Source organism: Ursus americanus, chromosome X, assembly GCF_024610735.1.
Source record: "Ursus americanus isolate L20-20 chromosome X, mUrsAme1.1.p, whole genome shotgun sequence".
In the NCBI taxonomy this organism is placed as follows: Eukaryota; Metazoa; Chordata; class Mammalia; order Carnivora; family Ursidae; genus Ursus; species Ursus americanus.
This window is the reverse complement of record NC_142164.1, coordinates 77,681,425-77,705,964: the sequence shown is the minus strand read 5'-3', so window position 1 is coordinate 77,705,964 and position 24,540 is coordinate 77,681,425. Positions and strand designations below refer to the sequence as shown.

General features: G+C 36.6%; 1 protein-coding gene across 5 annotated transcripts in view; it reads right to left on the bottom strand.

The window, feature by feature from the left end:
- The window catches only part of FAM120C (family with sequence similarity 120 member C), a 116,489-nt gene that overhangs the window by 74,865 nt on the left and 17,084 nt on the right, over nt 1-24,540 (bottom strand). For all 5 annotated transcript variants that reach the window (XM_087859582.1, XM_045799336.2, XM_087859581.1 and 2 more), the window contains exons 2-4: nt 13,201-13,447; nt 11,655-11,737; nt 6,902-7,030 (exon numbers count right to left, since the gene is read on the bottom strand). In XM_087859582.1, the coding sequence (XP_087715708.1) occupies nt 6,902-7,030; nt 11,655-11,737; nt 13,201-13,447 (459 nt within the window). The remainder of the gene's footprint in view (nt 1-6,901; nt 7,031-11,654; nt 11,738-13,200; nt 13,448-24,540) is intronic.

The following is a 24,540-nucleotide window of genomic DNA, read 5'->3' as shown; positions in this document are numbered from 1 at the left end:
ATGCTAGAAAGTTAGATGTAAAGTAATGGATGCTAGATTGTCCTATCATATAACTGGTTAGGAAAATTATGCTCCCACGATAAAGTGCTGATTTCATGCTTTATTCATTTAAAAAAAATCTACAGAGAGAGTTCCATTTTAGATAAGATGGAGGAAACACACTACCTTATTCCCACTGGAAGGTAGTTATAAAACCTAGGAGCAGCTATTTGAAGACTCTGAAAAGTAAACAGTAACAGGAGGGCTGGTGAAGAAGGCCAGAATTCAACGTACCACAGAATCAAGGGTGAGTTTAGGATTTCTTTTTCTTTTTTAGGATTTCTTTTTCTTGCAGTATCTCTTGGTGTGGATAGAATGCAGCCTAACATCTAGAAGCATACTTTGATGTGGACTGAGAGCTCCAGGGGAAACCCTAGCTTAGTTCTGGCTTGAAGAATGGGAAAGGGGGTTCTTGAAAACTCAAGAAAGTATATGGAAACACTCTAATTTCTTTTTCTTTCCTTTTTTCTGTTCTCATGTGGGCCAGCCTGAAACAAACCTATGGTGGCAGCAGTGGCAACACGGGAATAACAGGAACCTTCCTTTCCAATCAGAGAAGCAGTGGTCTCAGTAGGGTAGGGTGAGCCTTTGATGCTTTTCCTCTCTTTCTATCCTTCTGCTGTTTGGCCCCAGACACAGAGAAAGGGTGGCCCAATGAACCAGGAATACTGAAGAGATCGCAGAGACAGAGCAGCAGAATATGTGGATCTGACACTAAACAGCAGACCACAGACTCTGAGAACTGAAGAGATAAACAACCAAACAAGTCCCAGACTGGATACTGAGTGGGTGGCATATACATGGGACTGAGCCAAATAAGTTTGGAACGACTTTGAAAATTGCACTGACAATGAAACCACAGCCCACAGAAGGATGGTAAGAACTTGTGGTCTAAACCTAAATGGGTCAATTGCCTCCTAAAACAAAACTGTCAACATTCCTTCTTATATTGAAACAATATCAAGACTCCCAATGCTGAGATGACAAACACACTGGGATTATCTGACAAAGATGTTAAAGCAGCTTTATAAAAGTGCTTGGAAGTAAGGGAAACATTTCTGAAACACAGAGAAAGATGGAAAGTCTCCGCAAAAAAAGATAATATGTAAAGAACCAAATGGAAATTTTAGAACTTAACAATACCGTAACCAAAATTTTAAAAACTTTGTTGGATGGGCTCTATAGCAGGACAGAGATGACCAAGGAAAGAGTCAATGAAATTTATGATAAATCAAAAGAAATTATCCAGTGTGAAAATCAGTGACAAAAATATAATTTTACTGAAAAATGCAGAGCCTCAAGGACCTACAGAATAATGCCAAAAGGTCTAACATTGGTGTTATTATACACACGGAAGGAAAGGAAAACATGGAACAGAAAAACTATTTGAAGAAAAATAGCTGAAAAATTCTCAAATTTAGTGAAAGACATACTTAGATATTCAAGAAGCTAGAAAACTCTAAATAGCATAAATTCAAATAAATCTCTACAAGAAATCACTGGCAAATTCTACCACTGTTAAAGAGGAAAAACCAATTCTACACAATCTCTCCCAAAAATCAGAAGAATACTTGTCAACTCATTTTGAGTCCAGCATTACCCTGATACCAAACCAGACAAAGACAGCACAAAAACACTATTGACCAACATTCCTCAAGAAAACAAATGCAAAAATGTTCAATGAAATACTAGTAATTCAAATCCAATAATATAAAAAAAGGAAGAATATACCTTGACCACATCCTGGGAATGCAAAGATGGTTCAATATTAATCAATGGACTAAAGCAGAAAAAGCACATGATCCTATCAGCAGATGCAAAAAAAAAAAAATACATTTGACAAAGTACACCATCCTTTAATGATAAGAACTCTTAGTAAATCAGGAACATAACTTCCTCAACCTGATAATGTACATCTACAAGACCTACAGCTAATGTAATACTTAATGCTGACTGAATGCTCTTCCTGAAGATTGGGAACAAAATAAATCATCACTCCTATTCACCATTGTTTAGAAATCCTAGATGGTGCAGTAAGGAAGAAAAAGACACACAGACTAGAAAAGAAATAAAACTGTCCTTATTCACAGACAATATGATCATCTACACAGAAAATACCAACAAACGTACCAAAAAACTTCTTGTGAGTTTAGAAAGGTTGCAGAATACAAGGTCAACACACAAAAATCAATCATATTTTTATAGAGCAGCAATGAACAATTAGAAATTGAAATGAACAAAACAATATCTTTTACAATAGGTGCCTCAAATATAAAATCCTTATATAATTGTTAAAAAATGTATGGGACTTGTCCTAGCCTCAGCAATCAGACATCGAAAACAAATAAAAGGCACCTGAATTGGCAAAGAAGAAGTCAAACTCTCACTCTTTGCAGATGACATGATCCTCTAATGTAGAAAACCCAAAGACTCCACACCAAAATTGCTAGAACTCATACAGGAATTCAGCAAAGTGGAAGGATATAAAATCAATGCACAGAAATCAGTTGCATTTTTATACACCAATAATGAAGCAGCAGAGAGAGAAATTAAGGAGTCAATCCCATTTACAATTGCACCCAAAACCATAGATACCTAGGAATAAACCTAACCAAGCGGGCAAAGGATCTGTACTTTGAAAACTACAGAACACTCATGAAAGAAATTGAGGAAGACACAAAGAAATGGAAAAACATTCCATGCTCATGGATTGGAAGAACAAATATTGTTAAAATGTCTATGTGACCTAGAGCAATCGACACATTCAGTTCAATCCCTTCCAAAATACCATCAACTTTTTTCACTGAACTGGAACAAATAATCCTAAAATTTGTATGGAACCAGAAAAGACCCCAAATAGCCAAAGGAATGTTGAAAAAGAAAACCAAAGCTGGTGTCATCAAAATTCCAGTCTTCAAGCTCTATTACAAAGATGTAATCATCAAGACAGTATGGTACTGGCACAAAAATAGACACATAGATCAGTGGAACAGAACAGAGAACCCAGAAACGGACACTCAACTCTATGGTCAATTAATCTTTGACAAAGCAGGAAAGAATATCAATGGGAAAAAGACAGTCTCTTCAATAAATGGTGCTGGGAAAACTGGACAGCAACATACAGAAGAATGAAACTGGACCACTTTCTTACACCACACAAAAAATAAATTCAAAATGGATGAAAGACCTCAATGTGAGATGGGAATCCATCAAAATCCTAGAGGAGAACACAGACAGCAGCCTCTTCAACCTCAGCCACAGCAACTTCTTGCTGGACACGTCCCCAAAGGCAAAAATGAACTTTTGGGACTTCAACAAGATAAAAAGCTTTTGCACGGCAAAGGAAACAGTCAACAAAACCAAAAGACAACTGACAGAATGGGAGAAGATATTTGAAAATGACATTAAGATAAAGGACTAGTATCCAAAATCTATAAAGAAGTTATCAAACTCAACACCCAAAGAACAAATAATCCATCAAAAATGGGCAGAAGACATGAACAGACATTTCTACAAAGAAGACATCCAAATGGCCAACAGACACATGAAAAAATGCTCAAAATCATTAGCCATCAGGGAAATTCAAATCAAAACCACACTAAGATACCACCTTACGCCAGTTAGAATGGCAAAAATTGACAAGGCAAGGAACAACAATTGCTGGAGAGGATGTGGAGAAAGGGGATCCCTCCTACACTGCTGGTGGGAATGCAAGTTGGTGCAGCCACTCTGGAAAACAGTATGGAGATTCCTCAAAAAGTTGAAAATAGAGCTACCCAATGACCCAGCAATTGCATTACTGGGTATTTACCCCAAAGATACAAATGTAGTGATCCAAAGGGGCAACTGCACCCCAATGTTTATAGTAGCAATGTTCACAATAGCCAAAGTATGGAAAGAGCCCAGATGTCCATTGAAAGATGAATGGATAAAGAAGATGTGGTGTGTATATATACAATGGAATATTATGCAGCCATCAAAAAAAGAAATCTTGCCATTTGCAATGGATGGAACTAGAGGGTATTATGCTAAGCGAAATAAGTTAATCAGAGAAAGACAATTATCACTTGATCTCACTGATATGTGGAATTTAAGAAAGGCGGCAGAGGGTCAAGGGGGAAGAGAGGAAAAAATGAAAGAAGACAAAACCGGAGAAGGAGACAAACCATAAGAGACTCTTAGTCTTAGGAAACAAACTGTGGGTTGCTGGAGGGGAGGGGGGTGGGGGATAGGGTAATGGGGTGATGGACACTGGGGAGGGTACGTGTTATAATGACCACTGGGTATTATATAAGATTGATGAATCACAAACCTGTACCCCTGAAAACAAATAATACATTATATGTTAATTAATTGAATTTAAATTAAAAAATAATAAAAAAAATGTATGGGACTTGTATCCTGAAAACTATATAATGCTGATGAAAAAATCAAAGATGAACTAAATAAATGGAGAGATATACTGTATTGCTGGATTTGAAAACTCAAATTCATCTATACAGTTGACCCTTGAACAACACAGGTTTGAGCTGTGTGGGTCCACTTATATGTGAACTTTTTTTGATAAATACAATACAGTACTTTAAATGTATTTTCTCTACCTTATAATTTTCTTAATAACATTTTCTTTTCTCTAGCTTACTTTATTATAAGAATACAGTATACAATACATTAAACATACAAAACATGTGTTAATTGACAGTTCACGTTATCAGTAATGCATCCAATCAGTAATAGGCTATTAGTAGCTACATATTTGGGGAATTAAAAATTATGCATGGATTTTAGGGTCGGTTTCCCTAACCCCCATGTTGTTAAAGGGTCAACTGTATATTTAATATAAGGAATTCCCATTAAAATCCCAGCAGGATTATTTGTTGTGGATATAGAAAAGATTATTCTGAAATGTGTATGGAGAGACAAAGGAACTAGAATAGATAAAATAATTTTGAAAAAGAAAAAGAAAATTGGAGGGATCACTACCTAGTTTTGACTTACCATAAAGCTACAGTATTCAGGACAGAGTCCTATTTGCAAAGAAATAGACACATGGATCAACTGAACAGAATAGTGTCCAGAAATAGACCCACACAAATAGCAATTCAATGGAGAAAAGACAGTCTTTTCAACAAACCGTTGAAACAACTGGACATCCGTATGCAAAAAATAAACCAAAACACCTGACACTTTATAAAAAGGGAACTCAAAATGGATGATCTGTTCTAAATGTAAAATGTAAAAGTATATAATTTTTTTACAAGAAAACAGGACAATATCAGCATGCCTGCAGTTAGGCAAAGGATTTTTATACATGACACCAATGGCATGATCCATAGAGATGAAAATTTAAAACTTTTCCTTTGCAAAATACACTTACAGAATGTAAAGATAAACTACAGACTGGGAGAAAATATTTGCAAACCAGATATCTGACAAAGGACTTTAAGCAAGAATATACAAAGAACTCTCAAAAATCAACAGTGAGTAAATAAATAACTCGAGTAAAAATGGACAAAAGACTGTTCATGAATAGACTATTCACCAAAGAGGGTATATGAATGGCAAATACGCAAAAGAAAAAAATGTTCACCATTACTCATTTCAGAAATGCAAATTAAAATTATGAAGAGCTACCACTATACCCCTTTTAGAATGGCTATAAAAAAATACTGACAATAACAAGTGCTAGTGAGGAATGGAACAGCCACACTGGAAAATGCTTGGCAAGGTCTTATAAAGTTAAAGTTAAACATATACTTACCATATGACCCAGAAATCCCACTCCTAGGTATTTACACCAAGGAAATGAAAACTTATGCTCATAAAAAAAAGCCCGGTACACAAATGTTTATAGCAACTCTATTCAAACCACCAAAAATTGGAAACAACTCAAATATCTTCCAGGGATGAATGAATAAACATACTGTGGTATATCCACACAATGTATACTACTTGGCAATAAAAAGGAATGAATTATTGATAGATGCAATAGGAAACAACTTAGAAGATTCTCAAAAGCATTATGTTGAATGAAAAATGCTGCTCTTAAAAGATTACGTACTGTATGATTCCATTCATATGTTATTCTCTAAAAGATACAACTATAGTGACAGAGAACAGACTGGTAGTTGCCAGGAGTTAGTGATGTTTGGGTGTGATTACAAAGGGATAGTATGAGAGATTTCTGGGGTGGTTCAGCTGTTCTGATCCTGATTGTGATGGCGGTTACATAATCTATACATGTGCTAAAAATTCACAGAATTATATACACACATATACGAAAGTCAGTTTTACTTTATGTTAATTTCAAAAATAAACTGAAAAACCCATTATGCAAGTATAAGTTAAATTAAAAATAAAACTAACTTATTTTCCTAACTTTTAATTTTATTTCACAAGACAAATTCCCAGTAGAGCCCGTTTTTCACTACTAACAATGACGTATTGATTTTTGTTTTATGTAGACCTACTTTAAGTAGTCTTTTTCATTACCCATTAACCAAGACCTTCTTTATATTAAAATATAAATTGAAACAAATAAAAGAGAAGAAGGACATATTCTAGAGTGATAACTACAGCAAGCTGTTTGTGAGTAATGAGATTTTAAATGACTTCATCTTCTAAATTTTTCAGAATGAGCTTATATAACACTGATAATCAGTGGAAAAAAACTAAAGAACCCTTTCAGTCCAGGCCTAGTAATGTTTTCAAAGGAAACTTTAAGGCTTCAGTCTGTAAGCACGGAGAAAAAAATCAGCTACAAAGAGAAAAGGTAGGTAGCACAGAAAATAAAATCAGACCTGCTGGTGGTAGTAGTGAAGGTAAGAAAACTGGTGACTCAGGAAGGAAAAGGCTAGCTCACCTGAGACTGTTTGAAAACATCCTTTCCAACCACATCCAGGTTTGAGGGGTCTTTGATGGAACTAACATACTCAGAAACAGCCTTGATCACCACATCACAGGGAGGAAGAACCAGCTGATGAGCTCGGACCTAGAAGAGGTAAGACAAGCAAGGTACACTGACATCAGTGATGGATCACTAAGAGAAAGAGTGAGGCACACATAAGACAGATAATTCAAATTCAGTAAATGCACTGAGAGATAGTTAAAATCTTTCCTTTAAAAATATTTTCCCCTGTAATTCTCAGTATAGAACACTTGGAAAAGATCAAACAGTATAAAGAAAGATAACATCATATCATTTATAATCCTAGTATACAGAGAGCTACTAGTTGATGACATTGTCATAATTCATCAGTTTTCTTTCATAATACCATTTGGCTGCTTCCAATTTTTTTTTACTATTAAAGGTAAGGTTTTAATTTGTGGACCATGTTTGGATCCTGATTTGAACTAACCACAAAAAAGCCTTTTTGAGACAATCAGGAAGATCCTAAAATGGACTAGATATTAAAATGATGCCAAGAAATTACCATTAATTTTGTTAAAAATAATAATGGCATTGTACTCATGCATGAAAATACCCATATGTTTTAGAGATGCATATCGAAGAATGTGGGAGTAAAATGACTTGAGGTCCAGAATTTATTTTAAAATACATTAGCAACAGAAACAAAAAAACCCCCAGCAAGTGTGGCTACATCTTGGTAACTGCTGGAGCTAGAAGATGTTACAATAGTGACTGACTATGCTATTATTTTCTCTACTTTTATGATGCTTGAAAATTTTTTAAATCATGGAACTTTACATCAAAAACTAGGGATGTACTGTATGGTGACTAACATAAAATAATAAAAAATATTATTATAATAAAAAAATAAATACAGGTTTTTTTGATGCCGTGATAAAATGTAGGTATGATTTCTTGTTCACTTTCCAATTATTTAATTACAAGCTTCTTAAAATTGTAATTACTCAGTCAAAGGGTACAAACTTCCTAAAGACTTTTTATATAAAACTGTTTTGGCAAAAGGCTATACCATTCAGTCCTTCAACAAGTATTTATTGCCTACTGTGTACTAAGTAGGTACTGTCACAGGCACCAAGAATACAGCAGTGAACAAGATAAAGATCGCTGCCCCCATGGAATCTTAAATTGTGGGGTAGGTGTGTCAGGATAGGGTGAGGCGAGTCAAACAGAATAAACAAGTAAAATGCGTACTGTGCTAGGTGTAGATAAGTGCTATGGAGAAAGTCTAAGCAGAGGATGGCCCTGGGAATTCAAGTGTGTGTGTGTGTGTGTGTGCGCGCGCGCATGCATGTGCACAAGCAGGTAATATTAAATAAGATGGTCAGGAAAGGCCTCACTGAGAAAAATGACATTTGAGAAAACCTCTAAGAGTGAGGCACAAAACTGTGTGGGAGGAAAAAGCATCCCAAGTAGAGAGAATAATAAGTACAAAGGTTATACAAACAAAAGAAAAGAAAAGATGACATCATAACTGTAACAGAGGCCAGTCAGTACAGGACTTTGTAGGCCATGGTCAAGACTGAGTGAGTGACATGGAGAGCCACTGCAGGATTTTGAATAGAGAAGTAACATGATCTGAATCAGTTTTTAAAAGATTCACTCTCGCTGTTGTACTGAATAGGTTTTGGGGAGGGGAGAGTGCAAACAGAAGACCAACAGTTAACAAGCTATTATAATAATTTAAGCAAGAAATAATGGTGGCTTGACCAGGGTAGTAGCAATGAAAATGGTGAGAAATGGACATATATTAGAGGGAGAACTGATGGTATTTGCTGGTAGGGAAATATAGGGTGTGAGAAAGAGAGAGAGAAGTCAAGGATGACTCTATGGTTTTTAGCCTGAACAACTAGAAGGATGAGATTGCCATTAATAAAAATGGGGAAGGCTCTGGGAGGAACAGATTTAGGGGAAAGATCATGAGTTTCCACTTAGATACACTTCCTTAAGATGTTTAGTAGGCTGCTAGATATTACAATCTGGAGTTCAAGAGGGATGTCAAAACTAGAGACATAGATTTAGGAGTCATCAATAGACAGGTGATACTTAAAGTCATGAGACTGGATGATATCAATCACTAAGGCAGAATGTGTAGGGTGAACTAAGAGAAGGGACCAAGGACAGAATTCTGGGACACTCCAAAAGATAAAAAGTAGAAAAGAAGAGAAAGAAGCAACAAAGGAAACAGTAGCAGCAGCCAGTAAAGTAGGGAGGAAACTAGAAGAGAGTGGTGTCCTTAAAGCCAAGTGAAGAACATGTTCTAAGAAGAGGGAGTGAGCAACTGGGTCAAATGCTGCTGATTGACTAAGTAAGATGAAAACTGAGAACTGGCCATTACGTTTATTAACATCAAGGATTATGAACATCTGGACCTCGTCAAGAACAATTTCAAAACAGATTGCAAAGAGAACAGGGAAAAGGGATAATAAACAGCTCAAGTGTAGATGACTCCCTAGAGGGCTTTGCTATAAGGGAAGGAAGAAATGTGGGCCATAAGAGAAGAGGAAATATGAAACAATAGCTTTGGTGGAGGGAGTAAGGTCAAGAGCAGGATTTGCTTTATTTTTTAAGATGGATGTATGCCTATAATCTGATGAGAAAAATCCAATGAAGAGAGAAAAACTGATGATGAAGGAGAAAGAAGTAAGTAATTGCAAAAGTGATGCCTTTCAGTTAGCAAGAGGGGATGTGATTTGGCATTTAAGTAGAGGGGTTGGCCTTAGATGGGAACATGGACAGGTCATCCATAGTTAACACAGGGCAGGCAGAAAATGTGGGCACATAGATGCACATAGGTGAGAAGATGAAAGGCTAGGAGCTGGTAAAGTTCTGTTTCAAATTCTTCCATTTTCTCAGTGAAATAGGAAGCCAGCTCATGAGCTGACAGTGAACAAGGAGGAGGGAGTGTTAGAGGCTTGGAGAGAGAGGAAAAGGTATGAACTAGCAGAGTGAAAGAATTAGAAAAAAATTATATACTCACCAACTTACACTACCACCAGAAATGTATGAGAGTATCAGTTTCAACATAGCCTCGACAGGAGTGGGCAGACTAATTTTTCAGTATCTGCCAAACTGTTAGGTTAAAAAAAATCATTTAATTTGCATGTGTGATCACTAGGGAGATTTAATATCTATCTAGTCATACTATTGGCCACTGTATTTCTTCTTTTGTGAACTGTCCACTTCAGTCTTTTGCTCATTATTTCATTCACTGGGGTATTAGTATTTCACTTCATAGGTTTGTATGAATCCTTAAGATATTAAAGGTATTGTCTTCAACAAATGGTGCTGGGAAAACCGGACAGCTACATGCAAAAGAATGAAACTGGTCCAGTTTCTCACACCGTACACAAAAATAAACTCAAAATGGATTAGACTTAATTGTGAGACTGAAACCATAAAAATCCTTGAAGAGGGCATAGGCGGTAATCTCTCCGACAATGGCTCTAGCAACATTTTTCTAGACATGACTCCTGAGGCAAGGGAAACAAAAGGAAAAATAAAGTATTGGGACTACAAAATAAAAAGCTTCTGTGCAGCAAAGGAAACAATCAACAGAATGAAAAGGCAACCTACTGAATGGAAGAAGATATTTGCAAATGGCATATAGGATAAAGGATTTGTATCCAAAATATACAAAGAACTGATACAACTCAACACCCCCCAAAAAAATAACCCAATTAAAAAATGGGCAGAAGACACAAACAGACATTTCTTCAAAGAAGACATCCAGATAGCCAACAGACACATGAAAAGATGCTCAACATCACTCATCATCAGGGAAATGCAAATCAAAACTAACAATGAGGTATCACCTCATACCTGTCAGAACAGCTAAAATCAAAAACACAAGAAACAGTGTTGGCGAGGATGTGGAGAAAAATGCACTGTTGGTGGGAACACAAAGTGGTACAGGCACTGTGGAAAACAGCCTGGAGGTTCCTCAAAAAGTTAAAAATAGAACTGCCTTATAATCCAGTAATGGCACGTGGGTATTTACATGAAGAATACAAAAATACTAATTCAAAGGGATACATGCACCCCTATGTTTATGGCAGCATTATTTTCAATAGCCAAGACATGGAAGTGCCCAAGTGTCCATTGATAGATGAATAGATAAAGAATTAGTACATATATACATTGGAATATTAATCACCAATAAAAAAGAATGAAATCTTGCCATTTGCAATGACATGGACGGATCTAGAGAATATAATGCTAAGTAAAATAATTCAGTGAGAGAAAGACAAATACCATATGATTTCACTCATATGTGGAATTTAAGAAACAAGACAAATGAACAAAGCAGAAAAAAAGACAGAGACAAATCAAGAAATAGACTCAACTGCAGAGAACTGATGGTTACCAGAGATGGGGATGGGTGTGGGGATGGGTTAAATAAGTGATGGTGATTAAGGAGTGCACTTGTCTTGATGAGCGCTTAATGTATGGAATTGCTGAATCACTATATTATATACCTCAAAGTAATATAATACTATATGTTAACTATACTGGAATTAAAATAAAAACTTAATAAATAGATATTAAGGGTACTGATCATAATTATAATTTTTGTATTTGAAATATTTTAAGCCTAATGAAAAGTATTTATTCTATCAAAACTCCAATGAAAAGAACCTGATATCCCCTAGACATGGCTGTATAGGCAGGAAATGGGGCACTTTACCTTAAGTGATGCAAGGGGATGCTCTGGTCCCAAGAGGCTCCAGTGAAAAGCAGCCAGGTCCTCATCTGGGAGAATGTGGTTACCTATAAAGTACATTTATCATTTACTGACTGTGCAAATATTTTCACAGAACCTCCAGGCCATGAAAGGGCTTCTGGGGAAGAAAATAATCAAATAATTTACATAGGTGTAGATTCTCAATGTAATATCTATAGTATCTATGTGTTAATTACCTATTATGTATCACATGCATTATGTTTTATTATTGCAATAACCATGCCTAGTAGTATTATTATCCCCATTTTACAGATAAGGAAACTACGGTTCAAACAAGTTTGGTGACTTCCCAAAGTAGCTTGGTTAATAACTGTCCCCACCAGGATAAGAAGCAGGCTCCAAAGCCCATGCTATTATATCTATCGCCTAGTCATTCTGCCTTTTATAATAGCAGCCACAATTACTGACTAGGCATTTTATATATCTCGCTTCATTTAATTTTGTCAATAACACAATGAGGTATACTATTCCATTTCACAGATGAGGAAACTGAAACCAGGGAGGTTTAACTTCAGTGATTTGTCATAGGCCTAATTCTAAAACTTGTGTTGATTCCATTAGATGAGCCAAACTCAAATCCTTTGGGATTATAAGCAGAGGTTACACCTGAGACAACATATCAACCTTCATGCTGTCAGTACTTGGGAAGCCAAATGAAAACATAATCAACTCTTGGGGTGCTTGGGTGGTTCAGCTGGTTAAGCGTCCAACTCTTGGTTTCATGATCTCAGGGTCCTAGGATCAAGCCCCACGTCAGGCCCTGAGTTCAGCAGAAGTCTGCTTTAAGATTCTCTCTCCCTCTCCTGCTGCCCCTCCCCCACTCGCATTCTCTCTCTCTCTCTCTCTCTCTCTCATAAATACATCAATCTTTAAAAAAACATAACCAACTCTCTGGAATTTACTTTTAAATGCATCTTTAAAAGATAAATTGATGGATGGCTAGAATGGACAGATATATGACAAAGTAAGTAGAGGAAAATGTTATCGCAGAATACAGGTGGTAGATAGAGGATATATAGGATTTTCACTACCCAAATTCTTTCAGTTTTGCTGTGTGTTGGGAAATTTTCATAATAAAATGTTAGCACAATAGAAAAAGAAAAACACACACAACAATTTGTTTTCTTCATCTAAATTGAGGCAGCAGGGAAGAAATGCAAATGCTCCTAATGGAGAACCAAAGCTATCTAGGGCTAAAACATTTGGCCTAAGACAGTACTCTGCATAAATAGTTATGGAATGTAACAAAAAAAGTTTTACAAAAACCAAAATAATTTTCTAGGATGTCCTGTATTAAATTCATAAGACAAACATGCTGAGTTTCTAGTAAGAAGCCTAAAAGCCTGCTGGGTTTTCCCCAGCATAGTGTTAATAGCATGTGGACTTTAAAAAGATAAACTATGGTAGGCTAAATTGCTCTGGTCTTCATGTCTTAACATTGGAAGAGGAAACTTTACCAATCACTGGAGTCTGTTCTTTGGATACCTACCTAGCAGCGCAGCAAATATGGGAAAATTCATCCGCTTCAAGCCCAGCTGCTTGGCTACCTCCTGCATCAGGAACTGATTGGTAGTGAGATTCTTCCCATTCCAGCTCAGCTTCAGAGCATGGGAACTGTAGTAAGAAGGAATATTGTAGAGTGCATATTCGGAATCATGAGCAAGAAGGCCATGGAAGCCATTTTCCCTGAAAAAAGCCACCACTTCCAAATGGTGGTCTTCAAGGCTCTGAAAGACCTAGGAGGGAAGAAGAGAGGAACATGTCATGCAACAGAAACTGACTATATTTGGTTAGAAGTCCAGAAAGTTAGTAACTAAATTTTATATTTGAAATTTAAGACCACACAAGCTTCGAACTTGATTATTCCTACTATAAACAAAGGCAGTATTATCTACATATTCATTGAAATGCCCAGTCCTTTCCTGAAACTGTAGTGTGAGGCATTTCAAGAGAATACTGAAATTAACATGGTATATATTACTTAAGTTTCCACTTCACACAATAACAGAAGATATCTTTGTTAGAAAGATAATAAAGCTATTATTTATTGCTCAGCACTTGATATGCCACATATACTTTACATACATTATCTCATTGTCAGAACAGCCATGAGCAAGGTAGATATGGATGAAAAAAGTTACATGTAGAAATAGACACAGAAAGGTTAAATAACATAGTTAGAATCTGATTCTAAGTTCATCTAACTTTTTTTTTTTAATCTAATACCTTTTGAAAAACCCTTGCTTGTGGGCGCCTGGGTGGCTCAGTTGGTTAAGCCTCTGGCTCTTGGTTTCAGCTGAGGTCATGATCTCATGGGTTGTGAGATGAGCCCCAGGTTGGGCTCCATGCTTAGCGGGGAGTGTGCTTGGAGAGTCTCTCCCTCTGCCCCTCGTCCAACTCACATGTGCCTGCACTGTCTCTCTAAAATAAATAAATCAATCTTTAAAAAAAATCCTTGCTTGCTTTCTTTGGAACATCTTAGACCACAGACAACCCAAACACGGCACTTCCAGCAGGCAGAGGTCAGAAACTTCAACCCATTTTAGAAATGGGAAAACCAAGAAAGACTATGAGAGGTTGGCTGCCCCTAAAGCTGCATAACAAATGAGTGTACACAGGATTCAAACCCAGGCTGTTCTGACTCCAGCATTCACTTATTTCCACTGCACCAGGCTTCTTCCTGAAGAGCACTATTTTTCATGTAATAGAGGCAGACCCTTAAGTGCCCTTCCTGTGCATGCCTCTATCCCTGCACTTAGAGCATACTGAAATAATCTGCATACTGGTTATACCATGCTAACTTCCTTGACTGCAGAGACAAATTAATTTATCTCTCTATTCCTGGCTCCAACATAAAACCTGGAGCATAACGATATGAATAATAATGGTTAACAGATACTGAATACATACAGTGTGCTAAGCAGCGTTCCAAGTACTTTGCATTCATTAACTCATTTAATATTCAACCTTATAAGGCCATAACTATTATTATTGTCATCCCCATTTTTACATTGCTATTCCTAAGGTTGCACGGCCAGAAGGAACAAAGCCTGGATTTGGGCTCTAGAACCTGTGGACCTAAATATTTTTGTTGAACTCAACTGATCTATTTTTTTTCATTTAAATTACAAAATAATGGTAGTTTTCTGGGGTCTGACAGGAGTTTCAATGCATTAAGCTTCTGCTTGGCTATGGAAAGAGACTAGCCACAGCAGATAGTCATGTCACACATTAAGTCCACAAGGGGAGGGACACTGATAACCAGATAGGAAAGCAACATGTGTATATGTTTGTTTTCCAAGCAAAGGAACCAAAAATCCTTAGTTTGTACTGCAACATATTTACACCTAGAGCCATAATGAACTCCAATTAGGTCAGAGTAGGAGTACAGTTTTATGCTGTCCCCTGGTGATAGTTTGTTCCAGCATACCTCTTATACAAGTCACTCACTGAGCATCTATCTGTACCAGGCATAGTGCTAAGTATGGTACTTTCCCTCTCTTCATCACAATCAGACCATGTAGGTGTTGTAAGTCCCACCTTGTAGATGAGGAAACTGAGGCTCAGAGAAGTGAGGTGCCATGCTCAGGGCCATAGAGCATTCCAAGTGTCCATCAACAGAAAAAATGGTTAAACAAAATGTGGTATAACCATACAAGGGAATATTATTTAGCTATAAAAAGGAATGAAGTACTGATTCAAGCTACAACAAAAATGAACTTAAAAACACTATACAGTGCACGAAGCCAGACAAAAAGGCCACATATTACATGATTCCTTTTAAATGAATTTTCCAGAATAGGAAAATCCATTGAGAGGGAAACATAATTAGTGGTTTCCAGGGACTGGGGGAAAAGGGAAATAAAGAATGAGTGCTAGCAAGTACCGAGTTTCCTTTTGGGGTGTTAAAAATGTTCTGGAATTAGACAGTTACCATAGTTGCACAACTCTGTGAATACAACTTAATTACACACTTAAAAATGGTAAATTTCAGGGGTGCCTGAGTGGCTCAGTCGGTTGAGTGGCCAACTCTTGGTTTCAGCTCAGGTCATGACCTTAGGGTCTTGGGTTCGTGCCATGAGTCAGGCTCTGCACTCAGTGGAGAGTCTGCTTAAGGATTCGTTCTCTCCCTCTGCCCCTCCCCCTACTCAGGTGTGCATGCTCTCTCTCTCTAAATAAATCTTTTTTAAAAAGTGGTAAATTTTATGGTATTATGTGAATTATATTCCAATTTTTAAAAAGTAGAACTAGAATTCAAATTCAGCTCTGTCTACAAAGCCCCCGTTTCCTAAATCTCACTTTTAAAACTTATTACGGAAAATTTGAAACACACAAAGGTAAAGGAAATACCATAACGAATCTGTATAATACCATTATCCTTTTTCAACCGTTATCAATGTTAAGTCATTCTTGTTTTATCTATTATGCCCCCCTTTTGTTCTGGCATTTTTAAATGCACTTTTTAAATTGTGACTAAAAAACCACGTAAAATTTACCATCTTAACCATTTTTAAGTGTATAGTTCAATAGTGTTAGGTTTAATCACATTGTTGTGAAACACATCTCCAGAACTTTTTAATCTTGCAAATCTGAAACTCTATACCCATTAAACAACTCTCCATTTTCACCTCTCCCCCAGCTCCTGGCAACCACCATTCCACTTTCTATGAATTTGACTACTTCAGATACCTCATATAAGTGGAATCATACAGTATTTGTCTTTTTATGGTTGACTTATTTCGCTTAACATAATGTCCTTGAGGTTCATTCACATTGTAGTATGTGACAGGTTTTCCTTCCTTTTTAAGGCTGAATAATATTCCAGTTTATGTACATAACACAATTTCTTCCTCTGTTAATCAATGGACTTATAGGTTGCTTCCACTTCTTGGCTATTATGACTAGCACTGCTATAAACATAGATGTAAAAATATCTTTTCAAAATCCTGTTTTCAGTTCTTTTGGGTAAATACTCAGAAGTGGAATTGCTGAATCACACGGTAGTTTCATTTTTAATTTTTAAAAAGAACTTCCATATTGTTTTCCATAAAGGTTGCTCCATTTTGTATTCCCACCAATAATGCACAACTTCTCCACAACCTCACCAACACATTTTTTTTTAATAGTAGCCATCCTAATGTGTATGAGGTGGTATCTTGTTTTCATTTGCATTTTTCTGATAATTAGTGATGTTGAACATCTTTTCATGTGATTGTTGGTCATTTCTGGCATACTTTCAAGCAAATTCCAGTCATCAAATCATCTATAAACACTTCATTCTTTATCTGTTTAAAAATAACAAACGAAACTATCATTTCACTGAAGTTCACGTTTCTTAATATCTTAATATCCAGTCCCTACTCTATTTTCCAAGCTTACCTTAAAAATGTCTTTTGACAGTTCGTTTGTTTAAATCAGGTGGATCCTGAATAGGGTCCACATGCTGCATTTGGTTGATATGGCTCCTAAGTATCTTAATTTGTAACAGTTGCCCTTGCCTTTATTAAATGCCATTTATTTGTTGCAAAAACTGTAACTCACTTCTTAAATTACAAAGGTAATATGGATTATGCTACAGATGGTGTTGGGATAACTGGACTTTTATTTGAGAACAGTAAGATAAATCCATTCCTCACATTTTAACTAGGATAACCGTAAAAATAATAGAAGATTCCATGGTGTTTTTTTAAAATACAATTTCAGAGTGGGGAAAGTTTATTTATAAGAGAAAACCCAGTAACAGTAAAGAGGAAGATCAATCCTCTTGACTAAATAAAAATAAAACATTTCTGTTTGGAGAAAGCCAATATAAGTAAACTCAAAAGACAAATGACAATCTGCAAAACAAATTTGCAACTCATAATATAGAGGGCTAATTTCTCTAACAGAAAAGAAAAAACCTAACAACACAAGAAAACAGTTCGCAAAAAAAGGAAAGACAAATTGATTGTAAGCATATAAGAAGATGATCAAACTCAATTGTGATAAGAAGTGAAAATTAAAACAATACTAAAAGATGGTATTTCAACTACATTACCAAATATTATACTGGTAAGGGAAACAGCACACACAAATATTGAAGGTAGGCATGTAAATGGTACAACCTCTATGGAGAAAAATCTGGCAAGATCTGTCAAAATTACAAATGCACATACCTTTTGACCCGGTAATTTTGCTTCTATGGATTTACCTTTTAGATATGTAAAGTACTTGGAACAACACAGTGCTTAGGTATAAGCGAGAGCATTGCAACTGTATAAGTATTCATTGTAGCATTATTGTAATAGCTGAAAACTGGAAAAAATCTAATTAACTGCCCACCAATAAGAGACTAGTTATATAAATTATAACATATACATACAATGGAATAGGGTGGAACCATAAATAAGGACAAACTCTTGGAAAAATCAGCACGATGTAGTAAAAAAGCAAAGTACAAATTATGTATAGTATGCCACCATTTTTTAAAAGGTTTATTTATGGTATGTGTGTAGCAAGTAGTTATAAATATTTGCTCTCATAGGCATAATAACGTTGGAATAACACAACTAACTGATAATATTGGTCAACTCTGGAGAAAAGAATCTAGTGACTAGGGACAGGGTGAAAGGGAAGATTTTATCATATATCCTTTTGCATCTTTTGAATTTTTATAACATGAACTGCAATACTTAATTCAAAAGATAATTTACAATGGAATAAAAGAACATACTCCAGGTTAAAAAAATTAAAGAATACAAAAAGGTGCATGGTGAAAAGTAATACAGGCATGCTCAAGATATTGTGGGTTCAGTTCCAGAACACTGCAATAAAGCAAGTATCTCAATAAGGCAAGTCAAATGAATTTCTTGGTTTCCCAGTGCATATAAAAGTTATGTTTACACTATACCAGTCTATTCAGTGTACAATAACATTAAGTAAAAGAACCAACATAGATACCTCAATTTAAAAATACTTTATTGTTGGGGCACCTGGCTGGCTCAGGCAGTAGAGCATGTGACTCTCGATCTTGGGGCCATGAGTTCAAGCTCCATGTTGAGCACTGAACTTACTTTACAAAATCCTTTATTGCTCAAAAATGCTAACATTCATCTGACCTTTCAGCGAGTTATAATGTTTTTGGTGGTGCAGGGTTTTGCCTTGATGTTGATGGCTGCTGGCTGATCAGGGTGGTAGATGCTAAAGGCTGGGGTGGCTGTGGCAATCTCTTAAAATAAGATAACAATGAAGTTTGTCTCATGGATTGACTCTTCCTTTCAGAAATGATTTCTCTGTAGCATGTAGTGCCATCTGATACCATTTTACCCACAGTAAAACTTCTTTCAAAAGTGGAGTCAGTCCTTCAAGCCCTGCCACTGCTTATCAACTAAGTTTATGTCGTATTCTACACCGTTTGTTGTCATTGCAACAGTCTTCACAGCAGCTTCACCGGGAGTAGATTCCATCTCAAGAAACTACTTTCTTTGCTCATCCATAAGAGGCAACTCCTCATCCATTAATTTTATCATGAGATCATGGCAATTCAGTCACACCATCAGGTTCCACCTCCAATTCTAGCTCTCTTGCGATTTCTACCACATCTGCAAGTACTTCCTCTGTTGGTCTTGAATACCTCAAAGTCATCCATGAGGGTTGGAATCAACTTCTGAACTCTCGATAATGTTGATATGTTGACTTCTTCCCATGAAACATGAATGTTCTTAATGGCACCTAGAATAGTCAATTCTTTTCAGAAGATTTTCAATTTACTCCGCCCAGATCCATCAGAGGAATCACTATCTATGGCAGCTATAGCCTTACAAAATTTCTTAAATAACAAGACTTGAAAACTGAAATTACAATTGATTCATGGGCTGCAGAATGGGTGCTGTGTTAGAAAGCATGAAAACAACATTAATCTTGTATATATCTCTATCAGGGCTCTTGGGTAACCAGGTGCACCGTCAATGAGCAGTCTATTTTGAAAGGATTCTTTTTCTAAGCAGGTCTCTACTACAGGCTTAAAATACTCAGTGAACCATGTTGTAAACAGATGTGGTGTCACCCAGGCTTTGTTTTTCCATTTATAGAGCACAGGCAGAGTATATTTGGCATAATTCTTAAGGGCCCTAGGATTTTCAGAATGGTAAACAAGAACTGGCTTCACCTTAAGGTTACCAGCTGCATTTGCCCCTAACAATTTAGCCTGTCTTTTGTACATCTGAAGCCAGGCATTGACTTCTCCTCTCTAGCTATTAAAGTCCTAGGTGGCATCTTTTTTTCCCAATAGAAGGCTATTTCACCTACATGGAAAACCTGTTTAATGTAGCCTCCTTCATGAATTACCTTACCTAGATCTTCTGGATGACTTGCTGCAGCTTCTACATCAGCACTTGCTGCTTTACCATGTACTTTTATGCTCTGGAGATGGATTCTTTCCTTAAACGTTACGAACCAACCTCTGCTAGCTTCAACCTTTTCTTCTGTAGCTTCCTAGCATTAAGGAGAGTTAGGGCCTCGCTCTGGATTAGGCTTTGGCTTAAGGGAATGTTGGAGCTGGCTTGATCCAGATCACTCAAAGTTTCTCCATATCAGCAATAAGGCTGTTTCACTTATCATTCATGTGTTCAATAGAGTAGCATTTTTAATTTCCTTCAAGAATTTTTCCTTTGCATTCACAACGTGGTACCTTGTGGACACAAAAGGCCTAGCTTTCAACCTATCTCAGCTTTCGATATGTCTTCCTCACTAAGCTTACTCATTTCTCACCTCTGATTTAAAGTGAGACGCAGTGCCTCTTCCTTTCACTTGAATACCCGAGGCCATTGTAGGGTTATTAATTGGCCTAATTTTAATATTCTTATTCTCGGGGAATAGGGAAGATGAATGGCTGGTCAAGTGGAATAGTCAGGACACACACAACATTTATTAAATTTGCTGTCTTATATTGGTGAGGTTTGTGGTGCCCCAAAACAATGACTATAGTAACATCAAAGATCTGATTACAGATTACTATAACAAATATATTAATGACAAAGTCTGAAATATTGTGAGAATTACCAAAATGTGACACAGAAACAGGAAGTGAGCAAATGCTGTTGGAAAAATGGCGCCAACAGACTTGACTGCAGGGTTATCAGAAATCTCCAATTTGTAAAAAATGCAGTATCTGTGAAAAGCAATAAAGCAGAGGGCAATAAAATGAGGTATGCCTGTAGTCCTTTTACTCCCATTTGCTGAAGGTAATATTTATCCCAGGCCTCTCCTCTGAGGAGTATGACTAAGTAGATCTAGGGCGAAGCTGGGAATATATATTTTTTAAACCATTTTATTGAGGTAGGATTAACACACAAAAAGCTGTACATAATTAATGTGTACAATTTGAGTTTAGAGATAAGAATCATCACCACAGTCTATACCATAAACACATCCATAACCTCCAAAAGTTTCCTCCTGCCCTCTTATTTTTTTGTGATAAAAGCACTTTACATAAGATCTACTGTCTTAGCAGTCTTAAGCATACAATATAGTATTGTTAATCATGGGCACTATGCTGTGCAGATCTCTAGGACTCATTTGTCTTGTATAACCAAAACTTTGTACTCTTTGACTAATACTTCTCCAAGACTCCCTCCTGACAGCTCCTGGCCACCACCATTCTACTCTCTGGTTCTATGAACGACAATTTTAGATTCCTCATATAAGTGGTATCATGAAGTATTTGTCCTTTTATGTCTGGCTTATTTCCCTTAGGATAACGTCCTCCAGGTTCATCCATGTTGTACCAAATGGCATGATTTCCTTTTTAAAGGCTGAATAGTATTCTACTGTGTGTATATACCATATTTTCTTTATTCATTCATCCAACAATGGACACTTGGGTCACTTTCAAGAACCCCAGGTGATTGTTGTGATGAGGCAAGTTTAAGAAACAGTGCTCTCTAGTCAGATCACACAGCATGGCAATTTATTTTTTAGCAAAATATCATCTAGAGTTAACTGATGGCAATTAAATCCTGACCAGGACAAGGAAGAAGCCTTCTAGCCAAAATACCCCTCAGAACAGCTGAGTACCCTCGCTCCATTTCCATGTGGATGACTGCTACCACCTGTAAGCAGAATGACTTCCAGTCCCTGGCTCAAACTGATTCAGTTCCTTTGTTAACCTTGCAATTTTTCAGGAGATTAAAATGACTTAGGTGAGCTTAAACAACATACCCAAACAACTACTCAGAAAAGAAGCACATTTGAGCTTTAAAGAAAGTAAGAGTTGAGATTCTGAACAACTGCCCATAGCTTTTAATTGCTAGCTCACTGTTCAGTACAACAAATATGAACTGAGGGCCTTCTAAGTGCCAGGATGCAGACAGCATAGAGTAAGACACTTAACATACATGTTAAGAAGTTATAACCACAGGGTGCCACGGAAACATAGAGGAAAGGCATCTAACCAGTCAACGGAGGCAATGTTTTCTAGAGGAAGCAACACTTATTTATAAAATTCAGGGGGAAACAACTCTCTGAGAAAAGTTTAATGTCTCATTTCACTTCATAAGAAAAGTCAAGTGGAGGGGTGGATAGGTTTAAGTCTGCTTTAGCAATAGAAATATGGACAGTTTTTGGGGCGCCTGGGTGGCACAGCGGTTAAGCATCTGCCTTCGACTCAGGGCGTGATCCCGGCATTATGGAGTCGAGCCCCACATCAGGCTCTTCCGCTATGAGCCTGCTTCTTCCTCTCCCACTTCCCCTGCTTGTGTTTCCTCTCTCGCTGGCTGTCTCTATCTCTGTCAAATAAATAAATAAAAATCGTAAAAAAAAAAAAGAAATATGGACAGTTTTTATTTCAGCTGCAAGGCCTTTGTGCCCTGGAGCCTAACTACTGAAAAAATGCAGACCAAAACTACTACTGAAACAAATTTTCATCACTACACACTGTGCAGCCCAACAACTATTAAGAGACCAAACTGACAGTCATGAAGCTAAAGAATATAGAACCCAAAAGTAAGAATAGCAGCAATAAAAAACCCATAGCCAATTCAAGGCAACATCAGCAAAGTGGCCTTCTCTCCTAACTGTAGGAATCTCAACTATCTATATACACATGCACTGTAGAGTCTTTGCCATTAAATATCTCTATGAAGCTGGAGATAGAATACTGATCCAGTGTACTGATCCAGTGTTTAGTAAAGGCTATTAAGGTGCTAATTTTAATTTGAAAATACCCAATTTTAGTAACCTTAATTACTATTAGGCTGCTATTAATTACTATTAGATTTTAAAAAATCTGGTGTGGTTCATCTGGGGGCTAAAGGCTCTACTTTGAGAATAGCTTCTATTATCAAAAGATATAGCAGGAATTTCACATCTAGTGGACCTATGCTTAAATTCCAGTGATGGGTAAGTCATGGGCAAGTCACTCAGCTTCTTCATCTATAAAGTCGAGATTTTGCAAATTCCTGAGTTTAAGACTTAGAAATTACTACTGATACATTACTGAACACTACATCTGAAACTAATGATGTACTTTAAGTTGGCTGATTGGAATTAAATAAAAAAAGACTTAGAAATTACTTATATAAAATACCTTGCATGCAGGATCTGAAAAAGTGGTTATGAAATAAATTATAGTCTATTTATTTTGCAGAGATGAAGGCTATGGTATGTACTACTCTCTGTAGGCCCTTAGAAATCATCTGAGACAAGTAGATACCAGTATAGGCACCTGCTCTGCCCAAAGCAAATTTTCAGGATTGAAAAATCAGAAAGCCTGATACAAAAAATAGAAGAAGTTCATCATTACATTTGTGTGTGTGTGATTTATTCTCCTTTAACTCGAAACAGGAGGTTTGATGCCTTTCTTATGTGCAAAGAGGTCAATGTTAAGTCTTATATTTTTGTGTTAGGATGTGCAGTGAAGAATTTAGCCTTTGGTCCTTTCATTGGGAATGATTAATTTTATCCTATTTCATAATGGAAAACAGCTGTTTAGAAATGTAGGCATTTCTTAACAGACATTTTGCACAATGCTTTTTTTTTTTAATATTTAGGGTGACAACTCTCAAGATATTTGTAGACTTCTGGTATTCCAATGATATCATGCTTCATTTTCAGTACCATTGCACAGTAATTCAGTATCTCCATTGTAGCTCTTCTTTTACGTCACAAACATTAATTGAGAAAGGCTAACTGAACAATATTAGTTCCTTTTCATAAAATATAATACCAGAGAGCCCTTCCTGGAATGCAACCGACAATTCCGCAATTTCGGGGATGTAGTTCAGGCCATCACTTTCATTTCTTGGAAACCAATTTCAGCACAGTAAAGTCAGCCAGTTTATCACCTGCCAAATGAGTTTCCCAAAGGCATAATTTTGCTAGGAATGAGCAAATACAACCATACATTTGTGAAGCTATTTTTTAATAAACCTGCTTTTATTCAGAGTGCCTAGATGAGTTGCAATGTCAACCAAACAGGTCAAATATTTAATTTCAATCTTTGCTAGTGCACTGAATGCCCTTTGGATGCCAAATAAGTCCCCCCTCCCTTGTTTTCAGTATCTTGGGTACCATGCCTCAACTAAGCCAATCAATCTATATATAATAGGTCAGATTTCTATAATGTGCATCTAATAAATCAAAGTATTCAACTGTGTTTGGTGTAAACCACAATGTTAACCACTAGACCTGGACATGATTCATTTTGAACATTTCTGCACAAAAACTGAATCCCTAAGGAATGACACAATAAAAGCTTTAAGTCCTTATAAAGTGTTTGTTTCAAATTGAAGTATTCCGAGCCCAAGAGTAATACTACTGCAGAAGCACTATCTGTAGTCATAATTTTGACAAA